Genomic DNA, 13,945 nt, shown 5'->3' with positions numbered 1-13,945 from the left:
GAAAGCTTTTTCCATGCAGAATATCGCAGGAAAACTATGAGCGCTTTGCACAGCATCAGGGACGTGCGCAAGTGTTACATGTTGTTTACACACTGCTCTCGCTTCGATACTAAACACAAGCTTTCATTCACGCTTCGCTTGTCTTACCTTTATGCAGAAACGTTGCTAAAATCACGCAGAAAAAGAGTGAAATAGAGTGAGATCCGAGTCCCGAGATCGCCATGTTGAACACCTGCTTCGGACTGGCGGCGCTAAATCACCTAGAGGCGCTCACAGGATCATGAGATGCGGAGAATTGGGAGGGAGTAAACACGCGCGCGCGCGCCCGCGCACGCACACACACCCCACAAACAAATGAGCGTGACCAGACAAAGTATCTGTCAATTAGCCTACAGAAAGTGTCAGTTTTATTCAAATTTCGGGGAATTAAATTATCCCATTAAACTGCCTATACATTTACAGTCAGTCGGTAATTCGGCTAAAACCAAACAAACCCTGACACGTCTTTCTTTCTTTCTTTCTTTCTTTCTTTCTTTCTTTCTTTCTTTCTTTCTTTCTTTCTTTCTATCTATCTATCTATCTATCTATCTATCTATCTGCCTTAAAAAAATAACACTTTTGGTGCCCATCATAATCTTCAAGGTGAGTAAAGCACATAAAAAAAAAAAATAAATCATAGAAAGGATTTACAATATTAAAATTTTTGTGCGAATTTGTTTTTGTTTTTTTTACAAAATGAATAAATTGGTCAAATGTTTTTTTGTGAATCAAGCCTGTCTCTAGCGCAAGCAGAATTCAGTGTTTGACACACAAACAGCGCCCCCTGTGTTCATAATAAAGGGAGAGCAGCCTCAACCAAACCCAATATCAGATGAGACTAGGATTTCAACTATTTTTCATTACCTCCTCACCAATATGTCTTACATACGACATGTTCAGACAAAACAGTATTTGAAATAATAGATCCAGACACAATAAACACAGAAGCCTTTTTAAAAGAAGAATAATAACCAACATATAGAGGCCTAAGTGACACAGCAAAATATAGCGGTGTCATTGTAGTTGTCCAGCTGCCCACCCATAAATCACACCGAATACTCATCCATCTGTGCATGAGTATTTGTAGTGATTTATGAGTGCAATCATTTTGTTGCATTCTACTGCATTAACCCGTCAGTCATCTTAAGGTAGCAAAATGCAAATAAACTTCTGAGCATCCTGCTTTTCACATCCTTTGCTAGAGCTGACCTTTGGTCTACTTAAATGTCTTTTTCTTTTTTACAATTTTGTAACAGTTTTGTAAAATTATAACATTACCCTACAGGGCTCACAAAATAATTAATACAAATATTATTGTAAAAAGAAAACCTACTGAACCACCAGCTTTCAGTATTTATAACTAGAAGCAAACTGTAAACAAAACCCAAACCAGCTTTTTTAGCCTCTAACTTGTAACATGGTTATGGTTGGATATCCTATGGTAAATAGTAGCATTCCTTGATATACTTTGGAATACCATGTAAATAGCATGGTATATGTGCATATGTTAATCATTCAGAATCATGACAACTAGAAGAAAATTTTGATCAGATACGGTCATTGTCAGCAGCCATGTCACCCTGTAGCCCAAGACTGGTTGCCCACTGAAGCTAAGCAGGGCTGAGCCTGGTTAGTACCTGGATGGGAGACCTCCTGAGAAAAAACAGGTTGCTGCTGGAAGAGGTGTTAGTGAGGCCAGTAGGGGGCGCTCACCCTGTGGTCTGTGTGGGTCCTAATGCCCCAGTATAGTGACGGGGACACTATACTGTCAAAGAGCACCGTCCTTCGGATGAGACGTTAAACTGAGGTCCTGACTCTCTGTGGTCATTAAAAATCCCAGGATGTCTTTCGAAAGAGTAGGGGTGTAACCCCGGTGTCCTGGCCAAATTTGCCCAGTGGCCTCTGTCCATCATGGCCTCCTAATCATCCCCATATACTGATTGGCTTCATCACTGTCTCCTCTCCACCAGTAAGCTGGTGTGTGGTGGGCGTTCTGGCGCAATATGGCTGCCGTCGCATCATCCAAGTGGATGCTGCACATTGGTGGTGGTTGAGGAGATTCCCCCTTCTATGTAAAGCGCTTTGAGTGCCGAGAAAAGCGCTATATAAATGTAATGAATTATTATTATTATTATTATTACAATGTAACGGGTCCTTCTCAACCTGCTCCGAGAGGGACTCGAACCGGGGTCTCCAGCGTGGGAGGCGGGCACACCAATAAGAACGCTAAACACTACAGCCTCTAGAGCACCTCTTGAGGCCAGGGGAGGGAGGTTTACACGCACTGCTCTTACTGGCTTACGTCCGTTACATTCACCCCCCCTACACCTCAGTCCCATCCGGGCACCAAACGTAATCGGTCCAACTCAACCCGCTCCGACGCGCACTAACAAGGAAGCTTAACACTGCTGCGTCTAGCGTCAGTCGCTAGTGCGTGTCTTGAGGCCAGGGGAGTGAGGTTTACACGCACTGCTCTTACTGGCTTACGTCCGTTACAATAGCAGTGCCTATGATAGACACCAGAGGGCACTCCTTCCGTCTTTGTTATCTCATAATGGACTGCATTTCCCATTACCCATTGCCCGGACTCATTATGCCTGATTACTTTCAGCTGTTTCTCATTACCCTTAAAGGGATAGTTCACTTTGAAATTAATTTTTGGTATGTGTTAGCTTACCTCAAGGGCATCCAAGATGTAGGTGTCTTTTTTTCCGCAGTAGTTTATTTTTAGGTCAAACCGTTCTTGTCTGTCAGTCATATAATGCAGGTCTATGGTCACCACCTCAAAGAGCATGCACAGAGTCCAAATTAAAACAATTCCCCGTCGTCCAAATTAAACAATTCCCCATCGTAAGTACACATTGATGGCCTAAGACACGAAACGAGCGGTTTGTGTGAGAAAACGAACAGTATTTATATCGTTTTTACCACTTATACACAGCCATGTCCGAGTGATCTGATCTGACGTGTACGCAGACTGGTGCATAGATATATACACTAGATGTCGCCTTAAAGACATTCGTTCCAATGAACTGCCGTAGACAAGGCGACATCTAGTGTGTATATATCTATGCACCAGTCTGCGTACACTTCAGATCAGATCACTTGGACGTGGCTGTGTTCAAGAGGTAAAAACGATATAAATACTGTTCGTTTTCTCACACAAACCGCTCGTTTCGTGTCTTAGGCCATCAATGTGTACTTACGATGGGGAATTGTTTAATTTGGACGACGGGGAATTGTTTTAATTTGGACTCTGTGCATGCTCTTTGAGGTGGTGACCATAGACCTGCATTATATGACTGACAGACAAGAACGGTTTGACCTAAAAATATAAAAATTGAAACTACTGCGGAAAAAAAGACACCTACATCTTGGATGCCCTTGAGGTAAGCTAAAACATACCAAAAATTAATTTCAAAGTGAACTATCCCTTTAACTCTGCCTATATAAGCCCTGTGAATTCACTCATTCATCGTGAAGTCTTGTTTGTGTCACACTGCAATTCTAGGCATTCTTTCTTTGTTTTCCCGTGTTATGGTTTTGAACATCTACCCGTTTTGTTTTTTAAATTCCCTGCGATTTGGTTTGGATTGTTTGCCCTGTGTTTTGATCTCTTGCCTGTCATTTGAATTACGATTTTGGATTACCCTAATAAAACTGCACTTGGATCCTCAACCCGTGTTTCAGAGCAGTATGTGACAATTAGCATGGTACAGTTTTGAAGAGGATAGGGAAACCCTTTTGTTAAAACTCCTAAACTTTGCAACTTGTTTTAGTGATGTGTAGCTCTATTCCAGTCAAAATGTTTTTGTTCTACATCCAGTTCTGAACAAGCAATTGAATCAATCGTAGCTCAAGTTTGCAACAAAAACAATCTTTTTTCTTTTTTTCTTTTCTTTTTTTTTTACCCAGCAGTCACTATCAAGAATTATGAAAAGGCAGACTCATCAATTACATTGACAAATACAATTTTTTCTCAGGAACACCAAAGGGAGGCGAAGCTATCCATATCAATAGCCCTAGTGGACCAGAGAGACCAAAGCCTAGACTTTGCTGTTTAAATGTTGAGTGTAATTGAATTCTTAACTAAAGAATAGCAGCATATAACTGTGTGCTTGTGGCGGTGTAAAAAAAAAAGGGAAACTGGGGAAAAATAAACAGAAAATTACAGCAGAGAAGTGCAGGGATTGGAACAGTGCATTATCTGCCCTGTCTGTATTGCCATGGCAGTACCAGTAACCGAGTAGACAGAATGCCATCTAATTGCTCAATCTATTTGCATCTTTTTTCTGAGTGTTTCGTGTCAATCCTCATTCTAAGGCAGCCACAGATAGCATTTAGAACCTAATTTTAATCTCCCAGCCAGTTTTCTTTGCAACGATTGATTTCCACGCATCAAAATCACTTTTGATATCATTATCCTTGGCAGGCTGCCAACTTTACCGTTCTTAAAGGTACTGTAGCAAATTCTGCAATGAGATATTGTATAACAGCATGATAACAAGCTTTGGGTAATATCTGTCCGGGCTGTTGTATGTGACACAGTGTTTCTGCATCCCCAGGCTTCATTTTTAATAAATAAATATCCCTTTCTGACACTGTAAAAGGCTTGCTGAGGATCTGACTGTCTAGTTTATGAAGTGGATAGTTCAGACTCTGAATTCTATATGTGTAGAGTTGCTATGCTCTTTATTTTAAAGTGAATTTAGGCATCAGAACATTATAATTGTACAGTGTGAAAATTAGATGATGGCATATGTGCGTTGTATAAACATGTTTTAAATGTTTACCAAAAAAGAAAAAATCGAAATGCTACATTAGCTAAGTGTTACTACCTATGGTGAAAAATTGTAAATGGTTGAACATTGCATTATATGTAATTTTACTGCAAAATACTATCAAAGTTATGGTTTTTGCTAGTAAAAAATGCTAATTACCATATTATTTACAGTGTAAAACAATAAAAGGACAATCCCAGAAGTCCCTGTGCATAATTTTATTTAAACAATTTTATTTCTTCTCAATTTTGTTATCAGTAATGAACATTATAGGATGTTTTGTGTTATGTTAGTCATTATGTTAGTTATTTTATGTTAGTTATTATTTCAGTGCGTGTGTTTCCCTGCTGATGTTTAGTCTTTGTGTGTATGACACTGGCACTGTCTATATTGGACAAGTTTTATGAACAGGCCACTTGCGGTGAACTCGATTCATCCCTTAGATTTTGGTAGTTAACATTACATCACTTAATTATAATACAGTTATAAGTTGTAAAATATACAGGAAAGCAATATACCATCCTGTAATACTGGAAACATTGTCACGATATTTCTTGTTGAATATCTGCCAACCACAGCAAGTTTTTTTGTTAAAAATGTTTTTCAATTAAATATCTACGGAGCTTTGCAAAAATAAAAAATATAAACGTTTGCTATAGCGCACGAGAAATTTAGCTTGTGCACGAGAAACTTTTAAAGTGCACATGGGAATTTTTTGCGTGCTAACATGTTGCAATTATAATGTATTTCTTTGTGCGCCACTGCCATTTTACTATGAAGAAAACGAGAGTAGGGATGCGCATGAATTAATAAATATCTATTTGGTCAAAATTTGGCTTTCGTTAGAGTGATATAGGCTATCTGTACACTGTTAAAAATTATGTGATCAATAAGTTTTTACATTGCTTTTAGTCATCGAAATAAGCAATTTTCAAAAGTAAATTCAACTTTGTCATACAAGATTAAACACATTTTTTAAGCCAGTTTAATATAATTTAAAGCTGCAGTCCGTAGTTTTTCCTCTTTTTCGCCATCTCTGTTCGAAATCTGCAATTGCAGTTATTCGCGGTATAATCAACTTTACGTGGGTTGTGCCTCGGCACAGCACAACGCGGATGAATCCAATGTTTTGAGGAGAATGTGCGGCTGTCAGTCACCGCGCCGGTGTGGATACTGTCATTCGCAATCACAGATTCTACTTTTTGGAAGTATGACCAACATAAGAATTTTCACTGGAAAATGTCATCTGAACAAGAAAGTAAAATCCACTTTTGTTCTGACCAACTAAGGGAAAAAAAGCATTGCAGTAAATCACGTCAAACCGTGCAAATTATACTTTGTTCTCAAATTGTTAATGTTAACAACATCAGCATTGCGTGACTACATTGAATGTGTATTAACATTATATGCATATATAATCCAAGTTGATTGTACTTAAAAATTTAAGGCAGCAACTTTTTTTACAGTTTAATATCACTTCCTTATGTCCGCTTGAGCGCATCCTGACGGCCAAGAAATGGACTGGTGGCGCAATACGGCTGTGTGTAGAATTGTCACGATAGGTCAAAAAGTGAAGCGAGGATCCAAGTGCAGGTAAGGAATTTATTAAATAATAAACAAAATAAAACTACAAACAAAAACTCCCATGGGGGGGAAAAACGAGGCAGGCATAAGTCAGGAACATAACAAAAGGGAAACGTAGACAATACAACGATCCGACAAAGACTGGAAACACAAAGGAGCTTATAAAAGGGACAAATCAGGCAGATAATTAGGGAACAACAGGTGGGACAAATGAAACCAATAATGAGATAACAAGGAGGGTGGGGTCAAAACAGAGACAGGAACACAAACACCACATGTGCTACACGAGACAGGACAGGCATGTGACAAGAATTTGCCAAGTTAAAAAAGACTGATACAGTAAAAAGTGCACAAAATCTGGCTTTCATTAGAGCAGTACGGTAAATTTGATACTGATAAATTACAACAAAAAGAAAATTCTAATATTGGTTGATAAACGATATGGTACCACTATATCGCGCATCCCTAACTCTTCAGGCACTCTGACATGTCCTGAGATTTCTTTAAGAAAAGAGTCCATTCAGACAGTTGGTTTTCTAAGGATTTTTCCATCTTTCTAGGTCCAACATAAATCATACAAAACAAGAAAATGTGAGAGATGGTATATTGGATGATTGAAGCTTTCCTGTAGTGCAGGCTGGTCACAGCTCAGCCTGATCCCTGTAGCACATAAGAGCACTGAACCGCAAATCCTATCCACTGGTGAGACTGTGTATGCGTGTGTGTTTGTGTGCGCAGGTTGACCGCTGTGTGCCATTGAACTCTCCGGGGAACCACAGGAGGAACAGAGAGCCAAGACAGTTGAATTCCCTTTGTTTTGCCTTGAGGCTATGGCCGTAATGAATGCTGACAAAACTCATAAATTCCTCATACTGGGGTGCCACACATTTCCTCTAGCCCAATGGTATCAGTGCAATGGCAGTGGCAGATTTAAAAGGCATTAAGCAATTTATCAGGCCTCCACGATAGATGTGGAGGCATGCATAAAAGAATCACAAAGCATTCTGGACCGTTTCAAATCACCGCTTCAGATCATCCTTGCTTATAGTTCTCTATCAAAAATATCGCTATGTAGAAAGAACAGTTCAATCCGTCTGGGGACCTCTCTGTTCAGATACTCTGTCGGCAAGCCTGATTAAATGTGATTCTGCGGTGCATATAAACAGCTTTTTCAGAAAAGTTGCATCAAGGTCATGGGTTCGCATCCAAGGGAATATGAAAACTGAATAAAAAAAAAATGCTTTGAATACACTTACAAGTTCCTTTGGATAATAGCATATGCTAAATGCATAAATGTAAAACACATATAAGATCACTTATAGATCACTTGAAAGGCTTTTCCAAAAGGTATGTAAGTGGTTTAATTCAATATGATTTGGTTTAACTCAAATCAAATGCCTTGTATTGTGGAAAACTACTAGAACTCAAGTGGAGTCGGAAATATTCTAATTAAGAGTTAAAGCTGCAGTAGGGAGCTTTTAGAAAACGTTGACTTAGCCTGAAAATTTGAACAAGCACAGCTTACAGGTCACTCCCCCTCGCTCTCTGCTGCCCTACAGCCCTCCCTCCACAGCGGAGCCTGCCATGAACGCGCAGGCTAGTAAACATGCAGGGACACTGATGACGGCGGATAAACAGTTATCGCACATTCACTGGTAGGGACGAAACATCAACAATATGCTTTACATTGACTATGGCCTGCCCATACTTTGACTACAAACTTGGTCCTCAAATCATTACGTATTTTGCGATACATGTAATGTAACTTCATAACGTTGCACTCTTTCTATAAGTTATAAATAGCTAGCAAGATAATAATGGTAACGTTACAGTATCTAAGTAATTATTCTAGCGATGTGTAATGCTAAATAAGGTTTGCTAGTACATTATTTCAGCAACATGACAAGCCAGTGAATTAGCAGGTATCTATTGTTGCTTTGCACAGTGCGTGACATTTTATCTGTATGTTATGCGGCTAGAGTTTTGACACTGAGTAAATGGGCTCCGACGCGCTTGTTTATCGTCATCTGTCTTTTTCCGTTTACCTGTCTTTGTTGCATGAGCTGGTGCCACTCGAGAAATTGGCAGTTTTGGTTGTTTGTCCGCCATTAGCACAGCTGTGCGGCACACCGGCTATCTTAATTTTGAACGACGGTACGCGCTGTGCGAGAGAGGGGGGTGATCACTGATCAGCGCGTACACAAGCATGATTGACACTGCTAAGACACTCCTCCTGGCTCTGATTGGTTGTTTCTTACCGGGAGCGGTGTATTTCTGCAAATGGCAATAGGACCACTGGGAGGAGCCTGGGGAGCTTGATTTTTTCACAGATTATCTGTCTCATATTCTACTGTCAGGACATAATGACAGTTTTAACAAATATGTAAAAAATACATTTTTACAGAAGTTACCAACTGCAGCTTTAAGAGCACATGAAACACAAAGCAAAGTTGTATTTACAATTGGGAAACTTGTAATTCTAAGTGTTACCAAATCGTTTAATGCACAGACTAGCCGTGGATTATCCCTTACATACCAATATAGATCAGTGAACAAAAAAGCAACCCAGCTAACAAAAATATGCTCTTAGAATGTTTTGCTAACATCCCCATTAAGTTATGAAAACGTTATTTCAGAATTTTGTTTAAAACATTGAAAATGTCCAGGTTTTTTAAACGTATTAATAAAGGTTTTAAGGTGAACGTTAGAGGAACATTCCATTTCTATCATTTTGAAAATGTTATGAAAACGTTATTTCTGAAAGTTTTCTAAAACGTTAAAAACATCAGTTTTTTAAAACGTATTAAGAACTTTTTTGGTTTATGTGACCGTTAGAGGAACATTCCATTCTATCATTTTGGAAATGTTTCTGAATGTCCATCACCGGGCTCACACACAGACACTTGAGTATCGCTTATTTACCTATGCTGCATGTCTTTGAACTGTGGTGGAAACTGGAGTAGGCCTACCTGGAGGAAACCCACACTGACACATGGAGAACCTGCTAACTCCTGGCTCAGCCGGGGCTCGAACCGGGAATCGTCTTGCAGCCACAGGAATGGATTTCAAGGTAACATAATTTTTAAGTAGGCTACCAAAAACTGTGTTAAAGTCCTCCTGTGGTGAAAAGTAACTTTTTAATGTTTGTTTATTTGGCTATTTTTTAAGACAAACCATGTGCACATTCATAAGTCAACACCATTGCTGAGTATTTCTGCAGTGACACAAAGATCAAATCGCTGGTGTTTCTGACGTCACGAACTACCTTGTAAGTTAACCAATCACATCAATGTGTCAGCGGGCTTTAGCATATCATTAACAGAGAACTAGCATAGGAGTCTCGGGAGAAGCCAGGATATTTTTCTGTTGATATGAAAAATCTTGTAGATTAAGCAATATAGTGGGTGTATGATGAATATTGTGATGTTATGAGGAACTATATGCCTTTCTCCACTGACGTTCTGAGTTGTTCAAAGCGTTTCTGACTCTGAGAAGACGAACGGGAGCATGGTTTGAGTAACATTAACAACAGTATTAGCTAGATAATAACACAGTCAAGCAAAAGGCTAATCATATTAATTACCTTTATGTGTTCGACGTTGTAAAGAGCGAGATCATTATGCAGCATTTACCTCAGTAAGTTCAGTTGGCCGAGTAAATCTCTGAGCTCAGTGAGCTGGCGTGCGGGCGTGAGTGAGTGGGGGCGGGGCTAATTAGCATATTCATGTATCGCTTATACTAATTTAAGCAAGGGTGTAGTTAGTTTCATTCTTATTTTATGGCATGAAGAAATTTCATTTAAATATGTAATTGTGGTGATCAAAGATGAGTTTTAATGATCAAACAAGTAGTAACGTTTAAAAGATGTTTTGAACATCCAACTAAACCATTCCAGAAAGCATTTAGTAAATATTAATAACATCATAAAGACGTTCCGAGAATGCTGTTCTAAGAACGTTTTCTCTCAATGTTATGAGAATGTTCATCAAGTAAAAAAAAACATTATTTCAAGTATGTTTTACATTTACATAACTTTTACATAACATTAGTGAAAAGTTATGGGAACGTTTCCTGTACCCTTTTTTCTTTTCTTTTTTTTTTCTTTTTTTTTTTTATCCATGCAAAATGACGGAACAAATAAAATGGTAAAAATACAAGAATTTCACATTTAAATGCAACTTTTTTTGCTTATTGGAAGACTAAGGTGCATTCACGCCATGTCATAATTACCGTAATTACGACTTGTAAAGTGTTCACATCCTCGTACAACTCGTAATTACAACTTGTAAACTGGACATTTTCTGAGAGCTATGACTGTACTGTACCATGTGACCGTTGTACCTGACCTCTGCAGATTCAGTTTGGCATTGATAGCGTTGCCATAGAAATGCATACTTCTGAGTCTGAGGAACAGCTCAGAGAAAATAACGCCATGTTGTCATCTCATAATTACAGTTATCACAACATAGCCTGAACACAGTGTTATTCTGTTAATTTATAGCAGCAAGCTAACATCTACTCTCCTGCTGAAATAAATTGTGAGTCCAAATTGTGAGCTTCACTTATGAGTTTCCATGGTTCATAGATTTCTTAGAAGGTGTAACTATACATTTTGGAAGACAGTATGATTTCATTAGGTGTAGTGTGACAATTGTACTTGTCATTGTATGTCGTTTCCTGTAAGTCACATTGGTGAAAAAGCATTTTCTTTTTTGTACAACTATGACATACAGAATGTATAAATGTGTGTGTGTTCTAAGAATGCATTTGCTTCAGTCATGATGACAGTCTCAATGATAAACTACTCCACCTATTCATTGCCTAGTGACGCGCAACAATTTACCCATGTTTTTTTTCCCCCTGCTAACTGCAGCGTTGTATTAAAGCGCAGCACTCTGGTAGATACAGTGAGTCATTGTCTGTTGGAATAAAATAAACCTCCGTGCCTGATCGTGATGATCCTTTATGATCCTGTCAGCTTCTCTTTCAAGATTGACTGAATGTAATATCTGTTACATATTTTAAGAAATCTGTCAACATCAAAGGCATCGTGGTATTTATTGCCTTTATTTGTGTTTCCTTGCTGTACAAGACTGTTATATTTTTGCATAGCCCTGGCAGTTATACATGTGGAAATGGAAAGCAGTTGTCCAACTCGTGTAGATATAAAACAGCACAGTTTTATAACATAATACATAATGCATTTTATTTACTGCTTTGCTAATGAGCTTTTGTTTAATTTATATGATGCTTCTAAATGGGTTTCGCCATAGGGGTATTTTTATGGATGTGCGAAGAATGATCTATTGAATGCTGGTGCTGCAGTCTTCTCTGTGCTGAAGAGGCAAGCACAAGAAATACGCAAATGTTCTTGCTGAGTATTGATTTAATGGCGCTCTGTTAATATTGAAAAAAAATCTCAAAATACACACTGAAGGATAACCCTGTCCTTTCAACTGACTAGCTTCAAAACTTACATTTTATTCTGATTGCAGGATAAAAAGGTTTTAATTATTTGTAGGAAGGAAAGGAATGATTGTTAAAATTGCAACAACAACAAAAATCAAAAATGTGAGATTTGCAATTATTACAATGATGGGATAATCTCACGGTAGTTTCCATTTGCTAACATTATCTATAGTTAACATGAACTAACAATGAAATACTTCAAAAGCATTTAATAATCTTATGTTAATTCCAACTTTTACTAATTTCTGTCAGGACCACTATCGTCAAATACGATTGACAATTAGCATACAGTTTGGATTGGCGGTATGGTTCTGTTCTGGGCGAGAACTCCCTGCGCATCCATGCAGCCCAGCATGGATAAGAGAGCAGCAATAACCCCCCTTGGGGTAAACAGAACAGAACCAACATGAATGTATTGCAGATATCATTAATTCAAGATTTTTAAAGTACAACATAACTCGAGAATTTATTCTGATTCAAGGGGAATCAGAATGCCAAATCCTGACTGGCGAGAGGAGGAGCTGGGGATGGAGGAGGGTAATTCGCTCCTGAGAAACACGATAGCTGCTGATAATAGTGAAGGAGCTTATATACAGTACATGTATGTATACGGTGATAGGCGTCGTATTCATATAGGTAGATGTGGATCAGCTGAGAGTCAGCTGATGTGAGCTTGACTAACGTGACCTGTCAGAACTAACGCTACGCTTGATTATTCAAATCAAATGTTCTATCTGTTAATATTACTTAATGGACCTGAGCTAACATGAACTAACAATGCAAATATGTATTTTTAATAAATAAATAATGATAACAAAGATGAATAAATACTGTAACAAATGTGTTGCTCATTAATGTTAATAATTGTTAGTTGAAGGCACACTAAGATTTTTGGATTGAAATGTCCAAAAACCACTAGAATAATGTTGTATACTTTGTTGACTTGTGTACTTACATTATCCTAAATGTTTCCAGAAATGTTTAAATCCAGAGAAATAAGCAATTTTAACCTGGACACGGACCACGCCTATCAATGACATCATACCCGTGTTAACCTTGATTTCCTTTTTATTCTGTAAAAAACATGGAAACACCAAAGACGCTTTAATATAGCAACTGTTTGGATACATTCATCGACAGAAAACTAATCGTTCTTATATAGCTCAACACAGTTAGTCTTATTGTTTAAATCTCGTTTTCTTGATTTGTGCATGTTTTACCATACCTATTGATCTAGCTCACTGCAGTGTGTAACAAGTGTCTCATAGTAGTGAACGCACAGAGTAGCATTATAACATAACTTTCAACACACTCACACTTGTACTTGAGAGTTATTATTTTATTTATTATTTATTCATTTTTTACTGATGACCAAGTAACAATATACACTAGTTGAAGGGCTTTCGAGGTAATCATAAACAGGACATTTCAGAGTCAGGCAACGGAAGAAGAGGGTTCACAGAGCACACTTAGTGTTTCCCTTGATACATATATAACCATAGTTGCATTTTCATCTATTGCGAGTTTCATAAAGCCTAGTTTCATAAAGTAAGATTTAAAAGAGTGTGCCATGGCAGCATTGCAATAAAATCTTTCAAGCTTTTTTCCCCCACTGTACTGCCAATTCCAACTCTAAGTTGCTCTAAGTTACTGTTTCGGAGTTCATTAACTAATTTTAGGAGTGAAGTATTGAGTATTCATATTCAAATTAAAGAGTGAGATTGTAAGGAAGGTTAGGTATTTTTAATTGGATTAATTTGCATAAGGAAATTAGTTTTATGTATCTTCAAACATCATAATCCATAATTACTTTACCATTCTTTCCAATGCCATATGTACTCTTGTATTTGCATAATATTAATTAGAGAAGTGTTCTGTCACAAAGGGTCATTTTAAATGAACATTGTTGAGCTTCTTGTCATTTGAATAGTAGGATAATTACCTATTGCTCAATGGTCAATGACTATTTAAAAAAAAAACAATATTATGATCTGAAGACTAGACCTGTGGCAAAAGGTTCTACACACATTATGAAGTTTGGCACTGTTCTTTTAGGCCAGTAGTGACAGTGA

At 38.0% G+C, this 13,945-nt stretch overlaps 1 protein-coding gene across 3 annotated transcripts in view; it reads right to left on the bottom strand.

Moving 5' to 3' along the window:
* The window catches only part of cadm1b (cell adhesion molecule 1b), a 184,426-nt gene extending 184,154 nt beyond the window's left edge, over positions 1–272 (bottom strand). For 2 of the 3 annotated variants that reach the window (XM_082179602.1, XM_082179604.1), the window contains exon 1: positions 148–269. In XM_082179602.1, the coding sequence (XP_082035728.1) occupies positions 148–223 (76 nt within the window). In that variant the 5' untranslated portion in view covers positions 224–269. Of the gene's footprint in view, positions 1–147 lie in introns of all 3 variants that reach the window. The other variant, XM_082179603.1, reaches the window with a different exon arrangement.
* Positions 273–13,945: the final 13,673 nt, after the last annotated feature.

This window comes from Leuciscus leuciscus (genome assembly GCF_965113295.1).
Source record: "Leuciscus leuciscus genome assembly, chromosome: 9".
Taxonomy (NCBI): Eukaryota; Metazoa; Chordata; class Actinopteri; order Cypriniformes; family Leuciscidae; genus Leuciscus; species Leuciscus leuciscus.
The sequence above is the reverse complement of the archived record's forward strand: the minus strand, read 5'-3'. Positions and strand labels throughout refer to the sequence as shown.